General features: G+C 41.9%; 1 protein-coding gene across 2 annotated transcripts in view; it reads right to left on the reverse strand.

The window, feature by feature from the left end:
• PDE7A (phosphodiesterase 7A) overlaps positions 1-27,814 on the reverse strand; it is a 106,506-nt gene that overhangs the window by 2,819 nt on the left and 75,873 nt on the right. For both annotated transcript variants that reach the window (XM_040261304.1, XM_040261305.1), the window contains exons 4-12: positions 19,305-19,456; positions 17,496-17,559; positions 11,424-11,519; positions 9,415-9,515; positions 7,278-7,409; positions 6,989-7,080; positions 4,545-4,689; positions 3,534-3,630; positions 2,748-2,828 (exon numbers count right to left, since the gene is read on the reverse strand). In XM_040261304.1, coding sequence (XP_040117238.1) covers positions 2,748-2,828; positions 3,534-3,630; positions 4,545-4,689; positions 6,989-7,080; positions 7,278-7,409; positions 9,415-9,515; positions 11,424-11,519; positions 17,496-17,559; positions 19,305-19,456 — 960 coding nt within the window. The remainder of the gene's footprint in view (positions 1-2,747; positions 2,829-3,533; positions 3,631-4,544; positions 4,690-6,988; positions 7,081-7,277; positions 7,410-9,414; positions 9,516-11,423; positions 11,520-17,495; positions 17,560-19,304; positions 19,457-27,814) is intronic.

The raw sequence follows: 27,814 nt of genomic DNA on the forward strand, positions 1-27,814 counted from the left end.
GATTTTCCAGGCAATAGTACTGGAGTGGATTGCCATTTCCTTCTCCAGGGGATCTTCCCGACCCAGGGATCGAACCCGGGTCTCTCGCATTGTAGACAGACGCTTTACCGTCTGAGTCACCAGGGAAGTATCTTACACAGGGTGAAAGAAGCCTCCTAGTCACCAGGGAAGTATCTTACACAGGGTGAAAGAAGCCTCCTAGGAAACACCTTAACAAAAGCAAATATAACATCATCTTCCTAAACTTTTGATCGAGGACGTGAAAATACACATTCAAATTCTATCACTGTTAACAGTTTTAAAATTTTTTTCATCTCTAAAACTTTCCTATCAGGGAAAGACTCTATGGACCACAGACTACACATGGTCCACTTAGCCAACAAGAAAACCTCACTGGTGGGACTTCCCTGCTGGTCTGTGCTCCCAATGCAGAAGGCCTGGCTTCAAGCCCTGGTCAGGGCAGTAGATCCCACATGCCACAATCAAGAGTTTGCATGGTGCAAGTCAAGAGCCCACATGTTGTGATGAAGACTGAAGATCCTACAATTAAGACCTGGTACAGCCAAATAATATATATATTTTTAATGTCATGGAAATAAAGCAGTTAGCACCCACTACTTTTAATCAGAAAGTCATGGTCTGATGGTTGAATTTTAAGTGTACCAATTGTGATCTCTGAAGTAGCAGTGACGATACTGGAAACATGGCTTTCTTCCGTGTCTCCCATCTCCTCCACACGTGTTAACTGAGAACCTACTCTATGCCAGGCACTGCTTTGGGCTGGCCAGGGCTCAGCAGTGAATAGTCGAGATGTGCCTGCCACCAGGAATGTTCTGGTGAGGAGAGACAGGACACGAGAAAAACATCACCATTATGGTGAGAGAGCATTTCAGCCTCTGGCAGCAGCCACCCTCATAACCCGGGGTCTGGTTGAACCTGCGCCCGGAGCCCCATCTTTTTCTAGGTGCCACAGTCAGGTCATGAGCAGCTGGGGTCTTGTACCCAAATATAGGACCTTATTACCACCGGTTTCACAGGATCCATTTTCTTTTTTTAAAATGCAACAGCATTCAGCCTCAAAAAAAAAAAAAAAAAAAAAAATTCGTGGCTGTGCTGGGTCATTGCTGTGCAGGCTTTTCTTTAGTTGTGGTGTGCGGGCTTCTCATTGCAGTGGCTTCTGCTGCATTGGCAGGCAAATTCTTAACCACTGGAAGGCCTGGATCCCTGTTCTTTGATTCTCCCACCATTCCAACCGGCCGAGAGCATCTGCATCCCGTTTCTCCCATCCAACAGACTAGCTGTCTCTCCAGGCTCTCTGTTCCCTGGGGTTCTTTGAGGTCTTAAGCACCCAGTAACAGTACCCAGGCCGGGGCCATAGACACAGCCGGGAGGCACCCTGGACTCACGAGCAGTCCCACCACTTGTTGAAGCCACTTAATTGTCCCTGTCCACGTGCCCCTCTCTCTTCTCGTCCCAGACACCACAGGGCGCCGGGTCACGTGCCTCACTCTCACCCAGTACACGACAGACCCAGGGCTCCTATCAAAGAAGAAAACCTATCGACTCAGCATGACTTCTGCTTACTGACCACACGCTGGCTCCGGGTAACTGCTGCTTAGCACTAAGTTTATTCTAACAGTTCCCTGACTTACCCTAGAAGGAGATTCTTTCCAAGCCCCACTTTCCCTTAGGATTTGAGGTCGCAAAGACCACCACCTGCTAACTGTATAAACTGGGCAAACTGGAAGAAGAGGAGCCCAGCAGCACTTGTCTTGGGTGGCTCTGAGTCAGGAGCTGCCCAACCACTTGTGAGTCCACTTAACTGTCCCAGGACAGCCCACGTGCCTGGGACTCCTGCCTTCACATGGTTGTGGCTGTGCGGAGCCACAGCTCTCATTTACCAAGTTGCTGAAGGTAAATGAGAGGACGGGTGCTGGGGAGACGACTTGAGGCAAGGTTCCAGTGGCCTGTGCGCAGTGCTGCGGAGTCAGCTTCAACCAGCAGGTGGCGCCGAAAAGCCTGAGGTCGCGAGGGTTCGCTGGCATTCGGGTCTAGTAGTTTCTTTCTTTTTTGGGGAGTAGGGACTGGGGAGGGGGGTGCTGCACTGGATCTTCATTGCTATGCATGGGCTTTTCTCTAGTTGCAGAGAGCAGGTGCACAGCATGTGGGATCTTCCTGGACCAGAGATCAAACCTGTGTCCCCTACACTGGCAGGGAGATTCTTAACCACTGGACCACCAGGGAGGTTCCTATTCTTTCCATTTTAGAACAGAAAGTTACTGCAACCTGCTCTGCTTCTTTTTTAACTATTTAATTTCTGGCTGTGCTGGGTCTCCTTTGCTGCACACGGGCTTTCTCTAGTTGTGCGCAGGCTCCTCGTTGCAGAGACTGACTTCTGTTGTTGCAGAGCAGGGGCCCTAGGCACACGGGCTCAGTGGCTGTGGCACACAGGCCTGGCCACCCCAGGGCATGGGATCTTTCCCAACCAGGGATCAGATCTGTGTCCCCCGCAGTGGAAAGCAGATTCTTAAACACTGGACCATCCGGGAAGCCCTGGCTCTGCTTTTTACCAACTAAAATCAAATGAGAGTAAATTACAAGGGTCAAAAAAAAAAAAAAAAAATCCAGGAATAAGATTTCTTAAATTATTTAAAAATTAGAAAATATTTATATTTCAGATGTACCACTCTTCCTGACAAAGTGAATGGCATTTTAAAAACCAGTTATATCTGAGTATGTATAGTTACCAATCTGGATGTTGGCAATTGATTCAGTCTGACGATCGCAGAGTGGACTCACACCCAAATGATACTTTTTTTCTATATCTCCTAGAAATTTAAAAAAGAGAAAGAGAATTCTTTATGTGGAATATACCTTATTGATTAAAAATATAATTAAAGTCTTCATCTTACCTGTAAATTCCTTAGGAAAAATGTAACATACTTAATCCTCATGAGAGGACTCCTTCTAAATTAGTTCTTTTTTAAATTTTAAGTTATTCACACATAGAAAAGGTTGCCAAGCTGATAACCTATTTCAAATGGAGAGGGTGGAAAACTTAACTAGATGTTATCCCAGGATTGTAATTCTGTCACAGCATTTTAGTTTAAAACTTAAGATTTCTAAAAGGAAGATGCATGGAATGAAGATCTTTATCTTTCTGGCCTTAATTCACAAAATAAGTCCTATGGCCATACCCTTCACACGGGACAAGACTGGAGCAAGGGCGGGACAATCTTTCTGTACAGCAAAACTTTCAAACTTGCTCTATGTCTATTCATAAATGCACACACACCAGATCATTTCAAAAGATAACTGCTGATGTTTTCAAAACAGGTCCTCAATTTGTGCATTACTGGTTCTACGTCCATCTATTGTGAACTATCACTAAAAGTATCAGGCACCTACTGCTAGACTCTACAGCTGTCTAGCAGTTATTCTAAGTTATTTTAATTGCCTAAGTTATCTTATCCATATGATGCTAAAAAATGAAATGGACAAGTGATCACTCAATATTCAACACTGTAACTTGCCTTGATGGAAGAATTCCTCTGTTACTTTTTCACTCCACTGCTTGCTTAATTCCCAGGTCCGACACGGGTTACAAATGTCGGCACACTTCAAAGCCATCTAGCAAGCAAAATATTGAAACTGTCTTAAAAAAAAGAGTAAGATTTCAAATGTACTAAGTTTAAATATACTCTAATAGCGGGGAAAAGGACACCTTAAAAAAGAAAAAGAAAATGTTCCAATAGGACATCTATTATCCTTTACACTGAGTTTGGGGCTTTCCTGGTGGCTCAGATGGTAAAGAATCTGCCTCCAATGCAGCAGACGCCGGTCTGCAGCAGACTCGATCCTTGGGTCAAGAAGATCCCTTGGAGGAGGAAATGGCAACCCACTCCAGTGTTCTTGCCTGGAGAATCCCATGGACAGAAGAAGCCTGATGGTGTCCATGGGGATGAAAAGAGTTGGGGTACAACTGAGCGACTTTCATTTTCACACTGAGTTTATGATACTGTTAGTTATACCAATCATTTTATAGAGGTGCTGAAAGCCTTCTAACCAAACTGAACATGCTTGATAATTCCAGAGAGCTAACACAGAACTGTATTAATCAGAAAGCTACAAACCAATCAGTCATTTCTCATTTTTCATATGTGAGAACTTGTTAAAATAAAATGCTGTTGGGGCTTCTCTGGCCATCCAGTGTTTAAGACTCTGTGCATCCAATGCAGGGGCACAGGTTCAATTCCTGTTCAGGGAACTAAGATCCTGTGTGCTATGCGGCACAGCCAAAAAATGTAACAACAAAAAAAAGGTGCTACTGTTGACTGGTACTGCATCTTGTAAACACTGTTTTTGTCAGAAATCTCAAGTGTGAAAAAGACAAAACTGATGGACCTTTCCTGCACAGCCTTGTGCGACGCTTTGCAGACCACAGCTTGCTCTCAAGATTTAACCACTCAGAACTACATGAGAATATTTCATTTTTATTCTAACGATCTGCCCTAGAAATAGAATTTTTCCAGGCCACATTTTACCTGTAAGACCAAGTGCCTATGCCTGGCATCTTCCAGATGTAGATCGCCCTTATCCAGATGGGCCCGAAACAGGGACAAGTATTCATTCTGGCGGCTGATGTCTGTGGCCAGTATCAGAGCGCCTATCTGAGCCTCCATCTGTTGTCTGGAAGTAGAGAAACAGACAGAGAAACACAAGGCTTTCAGTTGAATAGCTACTTTTTAATTATTTTTCCCTTAATCTTAATATTCAGAAATCTTTACTGAGCTCTAAGATATTCTGCCACTCAACTTTTATCCTACCGCAAAACATGGGTTTTAAGGAACACATTTTAAAAACCTACTAAAATGGTCAAACAAAGACCAAGAGAGCTGATAGGAAAATACCACTTGGCAAACACTCCGAAAGGAAAGCCTTAAGGTGGAATTATATGCCTTAAAAAAAAAGTCCATGTACAATTGACATGTTGCTTGAGCAAATTTTTTGCTGTGATGTAGGGAACAACTTTGGATTCTTTGTTGGTGCTTGAGATGCAGGAGGAGGGTCAGATGGAGGAAGAACGGACTATTCGACTACTGACTTCTGCAGACATGAGAAAATATGTCTGAGTAAACCCTAATGAAGCTCCACCTAGCAATGTAATAAAGTTTAGATTCAATTATATTTTCAGAGCCAAATTCAAGAATCAATTATCTGTAAGACTATTCAAATTTTCTGGAAGGGAAAATGTAACATGTTAATACAGATAACAAATATACCATCTAAAAAGCTTTCTCAAGTCAAATAGGAAGAATGTTTAAAAATTCCTTTTGTTTCAGTGGGCCATCACCAATGTTTTCTTTGTATAATGATCAGTAAAGAGCTGATCATTATAGATTAAAAAGCTCACAATATCGAATATTAAATAAAACCCTAAAGAAGACATAAAAGGATGCGACTGTGTAGTATTCCTGATTTTCAGTTTTTATTTGAAATAAATATGAGAATTCAACAGGGTTAACATCAAATGCAAAACATGATAAAAAGGAAATAATAAAGCGAGTAATTTAATCAATTTTATTCAAGAAAAAGAGCATTTATATATACTAACACCAGTTAGTATATGGTGGTAAATAGTTTTTATATATTTGTACGACAACAAGAAACAATTTTACTTACCAGAAGTACTGTCAAACTCCAAATGGTAGCCATGAATACAGACTTAAAAATTTTTTTTAAGTCCACCTTTTTTCTTATGATCATTACCAAAAAGCATTGTTTTATAGTTTTTTTAAATTGAGAAAGGGAAAGAAAAAGGAAAGAGCAGTGACAGTAACTTAAACCTTGACATCCTAACACATTTTTATGTTCCCCTTTCTCTAGAATTAGGCAGTTGATATCCACTGACATCGTTTCCCCAGGTCACCTTCTCGGGATGAGACACCATTAAAAGCTTCTGTTGGTGGACCAATGACAAGATTCTGTTGACAATACCACCATAGTTAGTGCTTTTTGTTAGCTTTTCAAATGGGGTGTGTGTGTGTGCGCGTGTGTGTGTGTACACGTGCTCAGTTGTTCAGTCATCCAGTCGTGTCCGACTCTTTGAGAGCCTATGGACTACAGCCCTGGAGGCTCCTCTGTCTGTGGAATTCTTCAGGCAGGAATACTAGAGTGGGTTGCCATTTCCTCCTACAGGGGACCTTCCTGACCCAGGGATCAAACCTGTGTCTCCTGCATTGGCAGGTGGGTTCTGTACCACTGAGCCACCTGGGAAGCCCCGCTCAAATGGTCTGCTTGACATCAAATGACACTGATGTCTAAAAAAAATATATTAGGTTTTCCATTCTTTCTCTTCATTACTTTTCCTAACACAGATTTTAATGAATCTATTTCTTATACAGAATGTTTACTTTCTATCCAATTTACCTTTACACTAAGATTTTATTCAAGAGTGTAAAATGGAAATACGTAACTCTATTTACATAAATAGGAGGTAAACATGCCTGAGCCACTGTGTATCTGGAGTGCATTTTGTAGTATCTGTGGATTGATCCTTCATAAAAATTCACTGAAAAAAAAAATGCTACTGACTATATTTCAGAATAGGTGTAAATTACTAAAATTTTGATGCAAATTTGTAAAATAAGATAATTAACCCCCAAATTAGGGCTTCCCTGGTGGCTCAGATAGTAAAGAATCCACCTGCAATGTGGGAGACCTAGGTTCGATCCCTGGGTCAGGAAGATCCTCTGGAGAAGGGAATGGCTACCCACTCCAGTATTCTTGCCTGGAGAATCCCATGGACAGAAGAGCCTGGTAGGCTACAGTCCTTGGGGTTGCAAAGAGATACAGCTAAGCGACTTTCATTTTCACCCCCAAATTGTGGAATACCTGAATATAACAACATAATCTTAAAAACTTTAAATAATTGTTTTTCCAACTTAATATCCACAGTTCATAACTAATTAATTTTATCTTAACCTACCTGCTCTCTAATGGCATATGTGAGAATAAACCGGATTCTCTCAATAACCCCACTGCAGATCTCCAGTGGTGATTTTCCAGAACTGAGGTATTCTACCAAAAAAAAAAATTTAAAAAGGGCAGATCTGAATTAGCAAAGGGTAAGTCTTTCTGAACATAAAGCAATATTTCTAAGTAATATCAAGCTGGTTAAAATTCTAGCATTCATTGAGAACCGATTTACTCCTTTAAAACATGACCCATTTTCTAGAATACAAGAATATTAAACTTGGAGGAAGGCTTGCACTCACCTTGTATAAAGTTGCCAGGTAATGGTTAGTTTTAATGAGGAAAGGTTGATTAACACCTGGATGATCCAGATCATGAGTGGCAGCTGCAATTAAGCTCAGCAAGACGTCCCAAGGAGTTACAGAGTTGGCAAGCTAGACGGTGGCGAGGAATAACTGATTACAGACGTATCTGCCACGAACTGTACCATGACAACAGCTGTTCTAAATCGACCTCCTCCCCTCATGTCTCTCTGACTGTCCGTCCAGGCCAAGGCGTGCCTGCCACGTGCTGTCCACTCTCGCCCCTGGCGGGAGGCGTGGTATGATACAGTCCCTCGCCCATGGGGAGGTCACGGACCCGGCTCACCCTTACACGGCTTCATCTGAAACAAGCGTAACTAAGATGACAGCTAAAGTATAAACCATCTTGTCAAGTATATTCATGGTGAAAAGTGTTTGAAATAAGGATGATCAGGGCTACACCGGCAAAAAGCGTTTCACGTCACCACCGCCAGACGTGCACGGGTTCAGCCAGCCTCTGCATCCGTGCTCGCCCGCACGCTCTCCCCTCTGGTGCCTGGCACCACTGCCCTCCGCTCCGCAGCCCTGGCTTCTGGCTGGGCATGGCCAGTGGGAGGCTGAGGCCCCCACAGCCCGGGGACCAGGTTTACCCCACACCTGCTCGGGTCCCCTGGAATGTAACACTTAGTTCCACTGGTCCACTCCCTGGCTGTGTGGTGGTGAAGTACCAATTTCTCCCACAAGACGGTCAAAGAGAAACTTTAGGCTTGGCCTAGAGGTTTTTTTTTTTTTCCCTCCAGAGTATTTTTTTACAGTTTAATTTAAAAATTGGGGCAGCTGGGTGTACATGCATAAAACATATCCATTTTATCACTGTATATGAATGATGCCACAATAAAATCGGCGTTTTTTTAATTGGGGTATTTTCACATATTCCACGATCTCTTGAAAAACCAGAAGAGTGGCACCCACGTGGCTGTATGCTCAGAGTTGGCATCAACTGGCACAAACTGGCCCTGTCAGCCTGCTTCCCTCCCAACATCTAGCTGGAACAAAGACCCTAGGGGAGAGGAGTCTAGAAGCAGGCCTAAGGGTGGGCGGATGTAATTTCACCAGCTCTAGAACAGGAAACGTCCATGAGCAAACACGGTTTGCATTACATCTATGGCTGATGACCCCCAACTCTGACTTCTTTGTTTTACTGCAGACTCCCATCCACCTCTTCACTAGATCCCTCCACTTGGATATGGCAGGGACACGCATAACCGCACACATCCACAATGGAGCTCACCATCTCCCCGGCCCTCTCCCCTCTTCTACCTTCTCTCCCTCACAGCTGCTCAGGGCGGTGTCCACCACCCCCCCACCACCCCCCGCCTCCTACTTCACGCCCCGAGGCATCCAGACACCACATCCTCCTCATTCTGATTTCCAAAGACCACACCAACCGCCCACCTCTCTCCTGCCCCACAGCTACAGAAACAGCCCCTCATGGGCAGCGGCTGCGTTGCTGGTCTTGTCTGCTTTGTTCTCCCCCCACAGCCAGGACAGTTCTGTAAAGTCTCCCACTTCAGTCCCACAGCTCCCTATTCATCACTGGACACGACACCAATGCCATCCCTGCCCTCACGGAGCTCAGTGGAATCGCCAGATGACTCACATGGAGAACCCGGATGGCTTGGCCCTCGCTTGGGCTTTTGCAGCCTTGCTCTCGACAATCACCTCGATTCTCTAGCTTAAAGTGTGATTAAAAATACAGCCACATTTGCAAACTTGATCCTGCTACATCTCATTCCTGAGAAGGAAGCTTCTGAGTCTGATTAAATCTCCAACTGAGGGCTTCCCAGGTGGCTCAGTGGTTAAAAGAAAAATCCGCCTGCCAATGCAGGAGAGGTGGGTTCAATCCCTGGGTCAGGAAGATGCCCTGGAGGAGGAAATGGCAACCCACTCCAGTATTCCTGCCTGGAGAATTCCACGGACAGAGGAGCCTGGCGGGCTACAGTCCATGGGGTCACAAAGAGGCGGACATGACTGAGTGACTAAACAACAACAAAATCACTAACTTAAGGAAGCGCTTGAAATTAAATCAAGAGAATTCGCTCAGGGCTCTGGCTGACTGTAAATGCCAGCACCTTACCTTAGGTTCTTTTAGGTAACAGTGCATGGCCTGAGTAACATCGGCAGCGTGGACTGCATTGTGGTAAGGGTTCTGACTGTGGTAATCTTCTTGAATCATCACTGCATCGAAGGAAAAAAGACCCCAAATTTAATTGCAAACAGGAGGCACTTACAAGTGCAAAAATTGCAACAATTATGTATTTCCCACTTACCCTACTCACATGGCTATCAGCTACCTGTTCAATTCAGAGAGATGATAACCACTTCAGAACTCACATGACCACCACTGTGACTAACTCGTTTGAAACTTTTAAAATGAGAAGGTATTCATGTCAAATTTATAAAATTATTTTTTTCTTCTCTTTTAAAATGTCAATCTCACTGTGCCAAACTCCTTTGACTGTCGTTTACTTTAAAAAGAATTCCTTAGTTAACTAAAAGGAGTACAATTCATTCAACAAATACGTATTGTGCTAGGTGCTGTTCTAGGAACTAAGAATTCATTAGAGAGCAAAAATCTTTGATGCAATACTGGTACAGATGTTGGGGAATGTGTGTGGATTCCAGGATGCTTTATCAGTGACGTGAGTTTTGGATCTGGAATCAGTTTTTTAGGAGTGCGGGAAGAATGACCTGTTAATCTGCCTCCTCTGCTCAGCGTCAGTTATGCTAACCATGAAAAAGCAGACGAGGATGAGGGGTCCAGCCAAACCCGCCACCATCAAAACTGCACCATGGCCCCAGCAGCCCTGCACTCAGTCCAGTGGTGCCCGGAACCGTGAGCCAACCCCAGTGGTGAGGGGCGAAGAGCACTGGAACTTTCTACTGACTCTAATTCCATCCTTTAAAATAGCTTTTTAAATACTCTCGTTAATATCTACGTTTGTATGTGCTTTTATAATTTATGTGTTAGTACATATTACAGACATACAATTTATAAATAAATATGCATTAGAAGTCTTTCAAAAAGTCCTAGATATCTTCTCTTAGTGACTTAAGAGGAAAGAAAATATTCTCTTCTTCCTTAAAAAGATAAGAAAGAATCCTTATGCTAATTTTCTTCTAACACATTTATCTGGTGAAAGACCCCAATTTATTTCCTGGCAGAGTGCTCTTAAATATCACTCTGCACATTAAAACAAAGTCAAAATAATCCTTGGAGGTTGCTGTCAAGAGATTTCAGGGATCAGGAAAAGAGAAGATCCAAGTGCCACATACCTTATCACTTAAGGTTTTAATCTTCAAGAAGTGAGGAAAGGACAGAAGTCGTGTTGTCTTTGTGAGAAAGTTATGGCTGACATGGGAGACTGTGGGCAAAGGGGCTCCAGCTCACCAGGCCCCTGGTGCCCCCACCCATGGCACTGGACCCTCACAGCTCCCCACCCAGGGATGCAGTCCCCTCTGTGACCAGCTCCAGCAATAGAGTTATTTGTGGTGGACAGGAAGGTGCCAGCATCCAGCCCAAGCTCTGGGCGCACCAGCGGTCTCCTGAAAACTGGCCACTGCACTTTGAACAAGCTCGGCTCGTTGTAAAATAATAATTTTTCAAAAAAATTATTCTATATATCTCGCTGCATTGGATCTTAGCTGCAGCATGCGGGATCCCGTTCCCTGACCAGGGATCGAACCCAGGCCTCCTGCATTGGGCGCACTGAGTCTTAGCCACTGGACACCAGAGAAGCTCCTGTTTTTTGTTTTTAATGTGACTCTGTTACGGTGCCAAACTCCTCTGCCTCCCTTTAATTTAACAGCAGACCACATAGAGCTGAGCTGGGTCAGGCCCAGCGCCCCTGGGGAGGGCCAGCCGAGGCCCATGAAGTTGCCATGCAGCTCATTCAGTGTCCTGGGCAGGGACATGAACAAGCTCAGCCAGACTAGCAGCAGCCCACAGACTCAGGGCTCCATACACGTGTGTTGATTCAAAACACTAACTTTGGGGTGGTTAGTTTTAAAGCCATAGCTGATATAACCGAGAGAAAAGGTAACAAGTTCCCGTATATTACTCTTAAATGGGTTAGAATCACTTACCTAAAAATCTACGAAGTTTCATCATATCTAAATGGAAGTACTCAATTAATCCATGGAGACTAAATAAATGAAAGGTTAAACTTACTAGGCTATTTCCTAAAAAGAAAGGAGAGGAGACATTAGTAGGAATACAAGATATTAATAACACAATACACTGTGCTTCCAAATAAGGGTTTAAATATACAACATAAAGAGTACTAAGTCCTACCTGTTGTCCATCTAAAATTTACATATCTTACCAGTTTTGAATTTTAAATATCACATCTTTTTTCCATTCTAAGAAAAAACTTTTTTTTTTTGGTTTTTTCAAAAACCAAACAAATGGATGATAAATAATTAGAATTGATAGAAAACTGTGAAAATTATCCACACTGAGTAAGTTTAATTCAATTTCCCAAAGCACCTAAAACCTCCTTGCAACCATCCCCCTAACTGAGCAGGTATGTCCCAGAGCAAAGCGTCTTGACTACAAACGCTGTATTATTTAACAATTAAATAGACTCTATATTTAAAGGTGTGTAAGCTCATATATTACTGCCAGCATTCAGACAATAGCATAACACATGATTCTGTATTCTCAAAAGAAATCTATGATTCTTACAAACATATATATAAATAAGACCCAACTAGTTCCACAGTGAAAATTTGTAGTAATAATATTTACAAAGAATGATAAAGGACTACTGGGCTAACCTAATCCAAAACGGCCTGAATAACTGTTAAGAAGCCCATGGCTGAGGGAAAAAAGCAAATTAACTGGAACAATGTTTACATGAGCAACACGGGAAAGGATGTGGCTGCCAAGAGAGCCCTCTTAAATATCACCTCACTTACCATTTTCAAACAGAAAGAAAAAAACTCATTTCAAATCTTCTACCTTTAAGAAGTGAAAAGTTAAAAAATGTATTCAAATTTTGGTAACGCTCTACTGGTGCAAATATGAGCCCATGTGGTCTAGAAACAGGTGAAGAAGCGGGCTATGGTCCTATTTTTACTGCTGTAACAACCAATTTTTCTTGGGACAGATACATAGATGTTTCAGAATGTATAATCAAAATAAAAATCTGATTTTTAAAAAACGAGCAAAGGATCTGAATCAATGGTTTTCCAAATAAGACATACAAGTGGCCAGTAGGTATACGAAAAGCTGTTCACTGATCACCAGGGAAATGCAAATTAAAACCACAACAAGGGATTACCTCACACTTGTCAGAATGGCTATTATCAAAAAGATAAGAGATAACAAGTGCTGGCGAGGGTGTGAAGAAAAGGGAACCCCTTGGTGAACTGTTGGTGGGATTCTTAAGCTGGTATAGTCACTACGGAAAACAATGGAGGTTCCTTAAAAAATTTTAAATAGAACTACCATATGATTGAGCAATTCTACTTTGGGGTACATATCTGAAGGAAATGGAATTATGATCTCAAAAAGATACCTGTACCCCCGTCTTCACTGAAGCGTTATTTACAATAGCCAAGACATGGCACCAACCTAAGGGCCCACAGATGGATGACTGGATAAAGAAACCATGATATGTATGCAATGGGATATTACTCAGGCATAAGAAGCAGGAAATCTTGCCTCATGTGACAAACGGAGGGAGTTTGAGGAACTGTGCCCAGTGAAAGAGAAAGACAAATGCTGTATGATCTCACCTCTACATGGAACCTAAACCCAAACAACAAAGTCCTGAGCTCACAGATACAGAAAACAGATCGGTGGGTGCCAGACGTGAGGGTGTGGGGAGGTGGACAAAGTGTACTGCATACCTGAATGCTGCTAAGGTAACAGATCTTAAAAATTCTCATCATAATAAAAAGATGTAACTTTTATGCATGGTGACTAGACCCATGTGGTGATTATTTTGCAGTATATACAAACAGTAAATCACTACGTTGTATACTTCAAGCTAATATGTCAATTACACTTCAATTAAAAAAAAAAGGATGTATATTCATTCTCTATATTTAGGCAATCATCGGTTCTCCCCAAAGTTGTTTCCCAAACCTAATGAAATAAATGACTGATCTCTAGGGTCTAGAATAAGTTTTAAGGAAGCTGCAATCCAATGGTAAAATACCCTCATCTGGAGTTCAGGCAAATGGCAGTAAGAAAGGCATGCTGTCTTCCCTCCAAGAACCTCAGAGGAATCTGACAAGAACCAATCTGTCAAAGTGCACCACCCATACTAGAATGAAAAGCTGCATACTACTACTACTACTACTACTACTACTAAGTCACTTCAGTTGTGTCCGACTGTGTGACCCCATAGATGGCAGCCCACCAGGCTCCCCCGTCCCTGGGATTCTCCAGGTAAGAACACTGGAGTGGGTTGCCATTCCCTTCTCCAATGCATGAAAGTGAAAAGTGAAAGTGAAGTCTCTCAGTCGTGTTCAACCCTCAGCAACCCCATGGACTGCAGCCTTCCAGGCTCCTCTGTCCATGGGATTTTCCAGGCAAAAGTCCTGGAGTGGGGTGCCATTGCCTTCTCCAGAAAAGCTGCATGCAACATTTTTTATTTTCAGTTCACAAGATACCAACTGACTTGATACCAGTCAGTAAGAATACAAGTCAATGGAATTTATTATTTCAAAGCAAGTGATGCTTAGTTGATATGTTACAACAAGAAACGGGCACTGAAGAAATTCTTTAATATGAAAATGGAAACAAACGCTTTCTTGGAAAAGAAAATTTATAACTTAGAGAAAAGTTACCTTATATAAAGACACACCAAAAGACAGCCTGCCTACGGTGTTACGGCTCTCAACAGGTTTCCGGGTGGGACTCTACATGTAAGGACTGGGCTACGGCGACAACACGGGCCTAGCAACAAGGGCCCTCGTGTGCCAGATGACCTTCAGGGGTTACAAGCCCTATCTTGGTATCTCATGTACTTAATTCATTCCTGCAAAAGCAACATCTAATATATTCTCTGTGTGTGTGTATGTTAGTCACTCAGTCATGTCGGACTCTCTGCGACCCCATGGACTGTAGCTCGCCAGGCTCCTGTGTCGGTGGGACTCTGCAGGCAAGAATAATAGAGTGAGTTGGCATTCCTTTCTCCAGCGGATCTTACTGACACAGGGATCCAACCTGGGTCTCCTTTGCTGGCAGATTCTTTATCGTCTGAGCCACCAGGGAAGCCCAAATATATCCTACCAGAATATAACTACTTTCTACCTTTCAGTGGACAAGCCAGGAGTAATCTGTCTTAGTGGGAATTAGAGCTTCTTCCCTGTCCTCTTCATAGTATCACTTGAAAAATCACCACAAGAAGAAACACAGGGCACACTGGCCCAATGAGCAAGAAGCAAAAACTACACACTTAGATACCAAGTACATGCATCATCCAGGATTCATTCCAGGCTAAGCAGCTTTGAAAGGAAAGCAGATCCAATTAAATAATGCAAGTTAAAAAGGAACTTTCTTCTGCCCACTTGTTTCCCAATAATATCTCTTCCTATATAAAATTCCTTAACTTCTGGGTGACTACAGTGAACTGAACATGTATTAATAGGTCGCCATCTGTACAACAGCAAGTGGGTAGCTAACCACGGATAGCTTCTACTAACCCCTAACAACTCTAAGAAGAAATCATTTGGCCACCTTTTCCACAACAAAAGGGGTGAGATGTAATTAAAGAAGAGCTGGTGTTAGTTGCTCAGTTGTGTCTGACTCTTTGCGATCCCATCAACTGGAACCCACCGGGCTCCTTTGTCCATGGGATTCTCCAGGGAAGAATACTGGAGTGGGTAGCCATTCCCTTCTCCAGGGGATCTTCCCAACCCAGGGAGCAAACCTGGGTCTTCTGCACTGCAGGTAAATTCTTTACCATCTGAGCCACCAGGGAAGCCTACAGGCAAGCCAAGTGCTACCTAAGTTAACTCACATGGACCAGTGGCTAGAACTTCTGCCCATCTTACACTGCCACCCTCATTCCACTTCCACCGCCACACCCCCTGGCTGGTAGGATACATTCTTTTTAAAAATAAAATCTAGAGAAAAACAATCAACTATTTCTGTGAGTGACAAAGTGTCCAGGGGACTAAGAATAGGCTATGAGCTGTAAAGTGTTATGTGAGGTTAGACCTTGAAGGTGTTAAGGGCGGCACTGTATTATCTATATTTATCCTGAGATAAGGACTAAAGCAATATTTCTGTTGTATTAGGAAAGGGGAGTTTCCCAGATCTGGAAGAAGCTGAGGCACCTAGACTTTCAAAGAGGGAAGGTTGCATGGAGGGACAGCTGTGCAAATGCGATTAGAGTCCTTTCTAGGAGGACAGACTAGCGTGGGGGCCTGGGAGGGGAAGGGCCACTGGTCACCAGAGGGCAGAGAGAGAGAGAACAGGAAGAGGGAAGGAGAAAAACAGAAGGTGGGGAAGTGGGAGGGAGGCTCTGCCGCTGAGGTGAGCTTTACTATCCCCACACTTGTGCCTGGCATGGTCTAGTTTATCTTCTGTCGACAGACACAGACAACTAGAACGTGATCACAACGTTGTCCTCACTATGCCTGGCCCACACAGCTCAGAGGGAACGATGATGTGATACTAACTTCGTTATTGTTCAGTCACTCAATTGTGTCTGACTCTTTGCAACCCCGTGGACTGCAGCACACCAGGCTTCCCTGTCCTTCACCATCTCCCGGAGTTTCCTCAAACTCATATCCATTGAGTTGGAACCATGGTAGTCTCAAGAAGACTACAGCCTGGTTTCCATATTTGGCTTCCTTGTAAAAAGGAACTTCATTCCAAAGTAAAACCGGGGGGGGGGGGGGGAGGTAGTTTCAAAGTGTAGCAGGGAGCCACATACTTATTTCATTCTCAACAGTGAACTTCCCACTCTGCTTCATTTATTTAAAAGGCAAAAGGGACAAAGTCTAGTTGGACTATACAGGTATCACCAATTTTTCACGTCAAAGATCTTATAGTAAATGAAAAATGACTCCCAAAGGGAATTTTGTTCCTGCGCCTGAAGATAACAAAGAAAAATGAACCTTGGCTCAGCTGGTAAAGAATCTGCCTGCAATGCAGGAGACCTGGGTTCAATCCCTGGGTTGGGAAGATTCCCTGGAGGAGAGCATAGCTACCCACCATAGTATTCTGGCCTGGAGAATCCCTTGGACAGAGGAGCCTGGTGGGCTACAGTCCATGGGGTCGCAAAGAGTCGGACATGACTGAGCAGCTAACACTTTTTTCACTTTCAGCCAAAGCAAAACAAAACTCAGAAAGAGGTAAACAAATCAGAATCACTTTTTTTTTTCCCCAACTTACTCACACTTTCCATAGATAGTGATTAGCTCCAAGCTCTCCCCCACCCGACCCCACCAGAGAGAAGCAGTGTCAAAAGGGGCCGCTCTGCTGATCATAACACACCATCTCTCTAAAGTGTGCAGAGAAAGAGAGCCTGAGAACCAGAGTGAGAAGAAAAGCCATCTCTCAAAAGGCCGTCAGTCTACCACACATCTCGGGCTATCAAAACTGGAATATAAGATTGGAGGATGTCACTGTACATGGCTACAGAACCAAAAAAACCAAAAAGGAAACATCAAGAACCATGAGATAGTAATGTGCACATTGGGTTGTTAATAGCAAGAGAAAAGAAGAACAGAAGTGCGTGCTCAGTCGTGTCTGACTCTGTAGCCCTGTGGACTGTGGCCCGCCAGGCTCTTCTGTCCATGGGATTCTCCAGGCAAGAATACTGGAGTAATTACCATGCCCTCCTCCAGAGGAATCTTCCCGACTGAGGGATCGAAACCTCGTCTCTTGCATCGGCAAGCGAATTCTTTACCAACTGAACCAGCTGAGAAGCCTCTTATTAACAGAAGTAGGTTTAATTAGAGATACCCAAGTGACGATGACAGTGATTACTTTTGATTACTACTAAGAGTGATAATCAAAAAGTAAAATTTTAGGTGGATGCTCTAAGCTTACAGATCAGTCACTGGAGAAGGAACAAAATGATGCTCCCTCGGCAGCAGAGGGCGCCTACACTCAATAAATGAAAGCAGCGGCAATCCCATCAAAGCAGCAATCCTGAGAATACATTAGAGTAAGTCAAAGTCTTCACTTACCATTTGTTAGTCTATCAAATAGAAAGATATCAAAATTCCAATTTCCAACTTTTTCCAGCATACACTGAAATGAAAACCAAACATTCCTACTGTAATTTAATCTCAGTAACTTTCTCTGTCTTTTGTAGATAGTCCATAAGGAAGCTAACAAAAACAGAAAGTGGTCGACTTAAGAAATGCTAATTATCATTCTCCTTAATCATGACCTTTCCAAACAACTCCAAATTATGTCCAAAGGGATAAACTCTATTTGAAAAACAATTAATGTTTTCTCAATTGATAAATGTATAGGTAAGGCTGGTGTTCCTTTTGACTTATTCTTATGTTCTCATGAACTGTCAAGAATTCCAATACCCATCACAGAAGGGTAGTTCACACACTGCATGGACTAGAAACTGGATTTTAAAAAATCTAATAAAAGTTGTCATAGCTGAATACTTGCTACATTCCAGGTACTATTAAAAATGCTTTACTTTTGACACCCTCTTACTATTCACACCAACACTATCATGTAGGCATTGTTTTCAACCCTCATTTACAGATGGGGAAAGAGGGAAAAAGTCATTAACTTGCTCAGCGAGAGTCACAGAGCTGGGTCTTAAGTCAGGCGATCAGACTCTGGAATCCAGCTACCAGACACCTGTAGTATATATACTACACTTAAATTATTTGTCTTTTTAAAACACATTCCCAGTTTATTTATTAATATTCCTTAAATATCCTAATAAAATAGTCCATAGCATTCACTATATAATTTTTAGGTTGATGGTTATTTCAGCCAAGCAAATAAGCCCCACAACAACGCTAAAAATCAAACAGACATTTTTACACCATGTCTTTGTAACCTGAAAATTTTGTGGACTTTATTTTCAAGAAAAAAATTTGTATTTTGTACCCAAAAGTTCACTGTCATATATACATATATGGCTAAATCAGCATAAGCAATACTAGGTATTACCAGTAGAAATGATAATAGTCCTGACAACCAATGACACACAGACCAATATTCTCATTTGAAAAAGCAGAACTTGAGAACTTTTTTAAATTTAAAGAAAGTATGAGTGCTTTTCCATCTATTTGTTTCATCAAACAGGGAAGCAAATGTTTTCACTTTAATGTAATCGTAGACTGGGCACCCTGGCCCCATCTACACAAACCTACATCTAACCCGTGAGTGTTAAGTCAAAGAATACTTTTACCAATGTTAGAAATGTGAGATTATTTAAAAAATCCTTATTTAGTAAAAAAACAACCTCAGCTAATTTCCACCTTCATTAAGACATTTCTTTTAAACTGTATAAAAAAACAACAATGCTCACAATCACCGAATTTTAAAAAACATTTAAATCTTCCAAATATCTCACTCATACAAGAGATCATGAAAAGTGTGACTGAAAGTCATGAGACTTCCTGCGCTGAGTTTACTTTTAAACAATTGGAAGAGAGCAACCGAGTCCCTTCTTAACTACAGTACAGAGAAATTACATCAGACAATCCATAATATTCTTTCCAGCATTAGGATCCTTGTGACCTTATAGTTTAATGTTCCATTGATCTACTTCCTATTACAATAAATGTTGTAATGCTATAATACACAAAAACATTTTCATTATTTTAGTTCCTTGCTCTGTAATAACCTAATCATAAGACAAACAGCTGCTCTAATGGAAAAATCTATAATAAAAATTGAGTTCAACTGATTTCACATACCAAAAACAGGCTATATAAAATCAGTACCATATGGGAGAAACAAGTGTTTCATTAAACTTATGTAAGAATCAATGTTTTCTTGAAGAAAGCTATACACACCTTGGCTTGTCCATTATAATCATCATCTAAAATGTTCAGAGAATTTGAAACAGTAGTACCACGAAAAAAGCGTGAAGATCTAAGATACCGCTGGAAACTTAGTAACCGTCTGATATTCCTTGCAGACACAGAAACTTCAATTTCAGATTGAGCTGAAATGAAAGGAGTAAAAAGGTGAGTAGAGTAAGTCAAAACTGCACATAACCTATTAAGAGCCCCTTCTAGTTACATGCAAGTATTTCTTAAAATTGATCAACTGTCATGCCACATTTCTAGGAAAGAAGAGGTACTTTATTTGATTTTCAATTAAACAGCTAAGAATGAAGGGGTAAATAATCAATTTTATCAGCATTTAGAAACATAATCAGGAGTGTGGTTGGATTAATCATCAGTTTTTTTCCTTTTTTAAACTTCCAAGAATGATCACCTCTCCCTCTATTGCTTCAATATACTATACAAACACTACAGAGCAGGAAGACAAAACCTAGTTTCAAATTATCCTTCACATTGAGAAAGCAGGTCCCCAGTTACATATGAGACTTAGAACTCAAGCATCTCAAATCCTAACGAGGTATCATCTCAAATTTCTTTATGATAACTTTATTTAGAGGAAAAGGAGACAGAATGGAGAAGAATGTAGTTTGGATACTGACACATCTTCTTTCCATGAGTCTAACCGTCATGTTTCCCTGCGGTGTGAGATGGAACCAAAGTTTCTGGGGCACCAGACGAAATAACAGACTTTGGTTAAAAGCTATCTTGTAGGGGATGAAGTCTTCAAAGTCTAGAAACTAACTAAATTCAGCAAAATGTTCACAATATAAAACATGAAAATGAAGGCTAAGGATCAACAAGTCAGCATCTCTCATCTTAACTTCCATTAACTGTCGAGTGACAGGCAATCAAACACATTCTCGTGTGTCCTATCACTAACTCTTCTATCAACCTCTATTACCCAGTGTTATCTATAAAATAATGGCAATGATATCTAATTCAAACAGTGTTGGATTAAATGAGATAATATATACACAGGTCAGATATATAATAGGTTTCAAAGAAACGGTGCCAGTGAAGATGGTGATAAAATTGATGTTGATGCCGCTGCTTAAGAGGTAGGTGTGCCTCTTGGTCAGAGAAGGCAATGGCACCCCACTCCAGTACTCTTGCCTGGAAAATCCCATGGACAGAGGAGCCTGGTGGGCTGCAGTCCATGGGGCACAACTGAGTGACTTCACTTTCACTTTTCACTTTGATGCATTGGAGAAGGAAATGGAAACCCACTCCAGTGTTCTTGCCTGGAGAACCTCAGGGACTGGAGAGCCTGGTGGGCTGCCATCTATGGGGTCACACAGAATCGGACACAACTGAAGTGACTTAGCAGCAGCATGCCTCTCGGTATTTATTCCAAGTTCCAAACCTGTTCATGCTGCTCTAAATAAAAGTATCCATTGGTCTATCAGCATTTCAAAGTAAACTCCATCTCCTTATCCTCGATGAAAAGGCCTCATTTTCCAGGTGCTGGCACTCTCCAGACCCGGCTCCGGTGACACCTTCCCTGGGAGCACACCTGGACACCGACATGCACATCCCCCGTCTAGGAGAGATGAGGGCACCTCCTCTGGTTCTCAGAGCTACCTGGGCAGACACCAGTCAGACTACTTCTGATATTGTACAAAATTACTTATTTGTCTACTTCAACAAATGATGACCTCCAATACAGGCACAAACTACTTTTTCATCTTCGTATTTCAAAGCCTAATAATAGTGCCATGTAGGTATGCATAACATAATGAATGAATAACCGCATGTGTGTGCATTTGCTAAGTTGCCTCAATCATGTCCAGCTCTTTGTGACCCTATGGACTGTAGCCCACCAAGCTCCTCTGTCCATGGGGTTCTCCAGGCAACAACACTGGAGTGGGCTGCTATGCCCTCCTTGAATAAGTGCATACTGTTTGTGAAATAACTGATGAGTTCTGAGGTTCCCATATACTCATATAAGCCAGAAACAAAACACAGTTATGTGGTTTTTTTATTTTTCATCTCAGTGAATCTAAAATAAAGAGTATCTATAAATAAAGAGTATTTGGAACAATTGTCGGAGAAGGCAATGGCACCCTGCTCCAGTACTCTTGCCTGGAAACTCCCATGGACAGAGGAGTTGTAGGCTGCAGTCCATGGGGTCACCAGGGGTCAGACATGACTGAGCGACTTCACTTTCACTTTTCACTTTCATGCACTGGAGAAGGAAATGGCAACCCACTCCAGTGTTCTTGCCTGGAGAATCCCGGGGATGGGGAAGCCTGGTGGGCTGCCGTCTATGGGGTCGCACAGAGTCGGACACGACTGAAGCGACTTAGCAGCAGCAGAACAATTGTGGAGTTACCTTTTGATCTTTGGCAACATGACTTACATAAAAAGGATTGAAACCAAAGTGGAAACACTATTAAATATCAAGTGATTATGTTTGAACTAGAATTAGTGTGTTTGAGGAATGAGGTTAGTTTAAGTTCAGAAAATGTTCCATGTGCTTAAAAAAAAAGTATCTCATTTAGCCCTCTACAGTGTCAAAAAATGACTATTATTATCTTCCACTTTATACATGAAAACACTGAATCTACACGAGATTATATATAAGGTCACACAGCCAATACAGGGTGACAACTAGATTTTAAAACACAGATCTGCTTACAAATCCTGTATCCACAGTATTACTCACAAATTTCTTTCTTCAAATCTACCATATGATTTATTTTTTTACCATATGGTTTATTGACGGTTTATGATAAAATTCAGCATACACCATCATTCAAAATTGTCCTTATTTCGATGGAAGTATGTACAAAAATAAAGACATAGGGGAAAAAGCTAACATACAGTATTTAATGTGACCCTTCTAATGTTATTCCCAGAAAAGACTGGACCTGGAAGGGACAGAGTGGAATGACACGAACACATGGGGACCAGATGAGATCTAATTAATACTAGCATTGCCAACTCTGTATTTACAAGGCACTTTACAGTTTTACAAGAGTACGTTCACATCCGTGATCCCGTTTAGTAACTACAACCATTCTGTGAAGATGGCAAAGATTATCATCCCCATTTTACAAATATAACCCCAGAAACCAACGTAGAAATGCTATATAATTAACGCATTAGAGCAAATACATTTAAGAAAGCTTATAAAAATTGCTGCAGAAAACACATATTCTAAAAAGTAATCCAAAAGAGTTCAAGGTCATAAGCAAGACTTTATGAGCATTCCCTTCTATTCAGTATCTTAAATCACAGAGAAGGTAACAGTTTTATCACTGGCAATCACTTTGCATCCAGATACTGATAGAAGGATCACTGCTCCCAAATTACACATCCTTGAAGTAAACCTGAGAGTCTTTTTGGGAGGATAATTACATAAGGTCCAAAAATTGAATGAGCCTCCTTTGAAGGGTCCAATCCACACTGTGCTAAATGCGTGCAACAACACGCTAGGATTTGCACCATCAATGTAAAGACAGCTGGCACCGTCCAGGAGTCAGGGCTCTGAGACCATGGCTGGACCTCTCTCTGCCTTTATTCCTATTTTCTAGGTAACTTCTCACAAGTCACAGCTTCTTGATGTCTCACTTCCCTTAACTGGAAAAAGAAAACACCAAAAAATACCCCAGAAAGCTAACCATGATTCATGTCCTTTTTTTCCTACAGAGCCCTGAAGTTGGGACTCATTATCAAGAATTCTGTTTTGACCATATTGAGCATGAATATTAGATATTAGCTCAAGGGGAAAAGCTCACTCATCATAGGAGCCCAATGCCTTCCAGCAAGACTAGGCCCACAAGTAACATTTACAACAGGGTAAGAAACAAGACCTTCACTTAATGACAGAACCAGCTCTAACAATTACTGATTATTTCACATACAATCTAAGAAAGGCCGGAGTAGCTGTCCAAACGAGATGGCAAATCATCCAGTGAAAAGAATTTTCTCCACCTAGTGGGCAAGGAGCCTATACCTAAGATTACATTCTAGAAAGAAGAGAAAATTGCATGAGACTTTGCAGAGATGGCAGTGCCAACTACCTCAAAGCTTTGCCTGAGACTTAATATAGGACCAGACTGGGAGAAGGAGTGGTACTTTTTTTTTATTACGTTTTTTCAAATGTACTGCACTCACGTTTTAAAAATAAAAAGGAGGGAAAGAGGGAGGGAGAAAAGAACACAGCGATAAAACCTTACCCCTACTCCGTTCCCGATCCAATCAACTGCCAGACTCTCCCCTAAAATGATCATTTTTTCACCTGAAAAGTTTTGTGGGTATGCTTCCTGAGTTTTTGGATCAAACATATGGAAACACTGTTATATACCATGTTTCTACTTCTTTTACATAAATGGTAGCATATCATACTTCTGTTTTGTACCTTGTCTTTAAATTTTTCTTAAAGCTCTTTCCCTATCAGTACACAGAGACCGTCTTCATTTTGAGGCTGTAAAGTATTCCACCATATGGATGGACCATAATCTATCTATCCAATCCTCTACTGAAGGACATTGCTACAACTCCACCAATTAAAAAATACCTCTGTCTTACTAAGTATACTTACGCTTCTATGACTTGTTTTGTCTACTACCTTAATGTCACCTTTTAATGTTGTACTGTTACACTCTATATCCCCTCTTCTTTCCCTTTTCCTCTTCCAATGTCTGTTAGTTGTCAGAGTGCTTTCCCCCCCCTTTTCATTCCAACCCCCATTTTCATTTTAGTCCAGCTCTGCAATTAAATATTCAGGTCCTTTTACCGTGGCTTCCCCAGGTATCTTTGTCTTTGGGTTCCAACAATTTGGCTTTTTGTTTTGTTTTCTGATTTTTATCAGATTATAGTTGCTTTACAATGTTATGTTTAGTTTCTGCTGTACAGCAAAGTGAATCAATTATTTATACACATATATCCCTTCTTTTTAAGATTTCCTTCCCATTTAGGTCACCACAGAATATTGAATAGAGTTCCCTGACCTATACAATAGGTTTTCATTAGTTACCTATTTTATACACAGTGTGTTAAGTCACTCAGTTCTGTCCGACTCTTGGCGACCTCATGGACTGCAGCCCACCAGGCTCCTCTGTCCATGGAATTCTCCAGGCACGAATACCAGAATGGGGTGTCATTCCCTTCTCCAAGCATTCTTCCCAACCCAGGAAATAAATCCAGGTCTCCAACATTGCAGGCAGATTGTTTAGCGAGCCACCAGGGAAGCCCTTTATACATAGTATCAATAGTTTGTGTGTGTATATATATATATCAATCCCAAACTCCCAATTCATCCCCTCACTTCCACCCTTCCATCCATAACTTTGTTCTCTACATCTGTCTCTATTTCTGCCTTGCAAATAAACTCATCTGTACCATTTTTCTAGATTCCACATTTAAGTGATATTATACGATATTTGTTTTTCTCTTTCTGACTTAATTTCATTCCATACGACAGTCTCTAGGTCTATCCATGTATCTGCAAATGGCACTGTTTTGATCTTTTTTATGGCTGAGTAACACTCCACTGTTCATGTGTACCACATGTTCACCCTCCTTTGAGTTCACTGAGCTTCCTGGATGTGTATATCCACGTCTCCATCAAGAAGTTTTCCACCATTCAAACAGTTTTTTCTGCCCTCTCTCTTCTTTCTCCTGCTGGGCCTCCTATGAGTCACATGTGGTACACATGGGGATTCCTCAACGGGTTTCTTGTGGAAGGAATTTTTCTTCATTCCTTTTCCTTTCTGCTTCTCATTCTGGATTATTTCAATGTTCTTATCTTCAAGTTTGCTGATTTATTCTTCTGCTCACTCAAATCTGCTGCTGAATCCCTCTAGTGAATTTCTCATTTCAGTTATCATACTTATCAGCTCCAGAACTTGTTGGGTTCCTTTTTATAATTCCCATTTATTGAGATTAGGGTTTGGTTCACACAGCGCCTTCCTGATTTCCTCTCATTCTCGCCCTTGGTTTGCTTTAGCTCATTGAGCATTAAAGACGGTTGAGTTAACCTCTTTGATTAGCAGTTCCCACGTGTGGGCTTCCTCAGGGTGGCTGTTGTGATGTTCTTTTGTCATATGTATGGGTCACAGTTTCCAACTTCTTTTTATGTTCTATAGTTTTTCACTGAGAACTGGACACTGTGCGAATTATACTTGGGGAACTGGAAATCTAATCTCTCACCCTTCCAGGACTGTTTATTTTCACTTGTGGGCTGAAGCCAACTGTTTTGTTATTTTTCCAAACTGGCCTTGGCATATCTATTTGACTTTGTTTACTCCTTGCTGTGTGTGGTCACTGAAGCCCCTATTACAGTATCGCTGAAATCAGCTGGTGACCCGACACAGATTTCCTCAAATGTCTGGTTCCAAAGGCCAGGGGGTGGGAGCAGTACCTATGCCTTAACTCTTCTGGTAGATGCTGCTGGCTGAAGCCTCTGCAGCTGAAAAGGGGTGAAACCCAGGCAAACATCAGTGCCCATGCCTCGGAATCTGCCAGACTGACTTAAAGACCCAACTCCAAATTTCTGGAGGACTAGATCCCCACTGCCCACCCTGGCTTCACCAAGCCATGACTGGAACAGCGCTCCCACAGGCGGAGGTGAGTGACGATCACGGGTCTGTGCCCAACACACCGCCCAACCGCCGAAGGGCAGCAGCCCCTCCCTCAGCAAGCAGTCTTCATCAGTGTCCAGCCAGCGCCTGGAGTCCTGAAATAGTGAATTCTGCCCATCCCCCCCTTTAAAGTGGTTGTTTTGATGGAGAGATCAACCCCTGGAGCTTCCTACCCTGTTATTTTGAGGTACACTGTCACTTTCTTTTAAAAGGTATGTTTTTCCTGGTCCTTTCTGGGAGGAGCTGCCCTAAGCCTTCTCCTCTCCTCAACCTGGTTTAGAGAATGGGGACAAGCTGCACGGGAAGGCTTAGCAGCCCAGAAACAACAGCTATCAATAGTCTGGCCCTCAACGTAGTTTTCAATAAACTCTTTCCTATATACACGTATACATAAAGTTTCTCTTTCATCCCACATAGTTCACAGTTTTTTAACTTACAAATTCATGACTATCTATTCAAGTCAGTGAATGGAATTCACATGTGCCATTTTTACTAGCCAAATATGAAGTATGGAAATCATCATCATTTACTAATCTTCTTGCTGTTCCTAACTTTCACATCTCTTACCAGCAATTCTGTAATAACCATTCTTGTGACTAAATCTTGGCACCCACCCTGATTCCCTTAGAACAAACCCTCAGAAGTAGAACAAGCACACAGGAGCACAGTTCAATGGAGAACAGGTTTTCTAAAAGAAAATCACAGAGACATTTCCAGAACTGTCCTAGGATAGCTTCCAAAGGATGATGGAAGAAAAGGGAATCAGTAACTGTAAATCAAGGATGAAGCATGATGAGATCATTTTAAGGTGGAAAAGTTTAGTTTCTTCAGGTTTGCTTCGCCCACCCTATCCTTCCTCCACACACAGATACACACTGATTCCCTATAATAAGTAAGAATAAAGTTTCTATATTAAAACAGGCAAGTAGAGGCCACTATGGAGAAGATATCAAGTTGAATGAGCAGCATCATTTAGGAATGGAAAAAAAGAGGACACATGGGGAACTGCAGACAAGAAAGAGTGACCAGGGATTTCCCTGGTGGTCCAGTGACTAAGACTGCACGCTCCCAATGCAGGGGTCACGGGTTCAATCCCTGGCCAGGGAACTAAGATCCTGCATGCCACATGTGTGGCGTGGGCAAAAACAAATGCAGAAGAAAAACCATATATACATTATTATATATATTACATGTATACATATATATTTTTTAAAGAAGGGTGATCATGAGAACTTAACTAGTACTTCCATTCAACTACTAAAAAAGCTCACCCCACACCACATTACATAAAATCTGACCCTATTGCCAATATTCTCATGAACTTATTTTGTGACATGAGACATGCAATTATTTATTTCACAGCATAACAGACAACAGATTAAAGGTGCCTCTGTTAAAGCCCAACTTCCACCAGGCTAGGACTATTTAAGTCCTAGGCTTGTTCTAGTTTACACGGTTACCTACATTCCCGTCCAGCTTAGAAAGCCGACAGGGCTCAGTGACTTAATCAAGTTACTATTAAGAACTGTTGGCGCTGCTGGTTCTCTTTCAAAATATCACATTACCTCACTGTGTGACCACAAACAAACGAATCAACCTTCACCCAAACTAAATGAGCCTTGTTACTTAATGATCGTGGGAGTTACTTCCAGTCACCCACCCTTGGCTTCTCGGAGCCAGCAATGAAACATGGGATAGCAGTAAATTTAGAAGCCGTGTTTTCCTCTTGCTTTTCTCCTTCAGACTAGAAAGCGGACTGAAAAAAGAAATCTAGGCAACAGGTTAGCGAAACAGACGGGCTGGAAATCGACATACCTTGAGCAGTATCATGCCCAGGACTCCCACAGACCCTCTTCTCTGTCAAACAAA

This window comes from Oryx dammah, unplaced genomic scaffold (assembly GCF_014754425.2).
Source record: "Oryx dammah isolate SB20612 unplaced genomic scaffold, SCBI_Odam_1.1 HiC_scaffold_19, whole genome shotgun sequence".
In the NCBI taxonomy this organism is placed as follows: Eukaryota; Metazoa; Chordata; class Mammalia; order Artiodactyla; family Bovidae; genus Oryx; species Oryx dammah.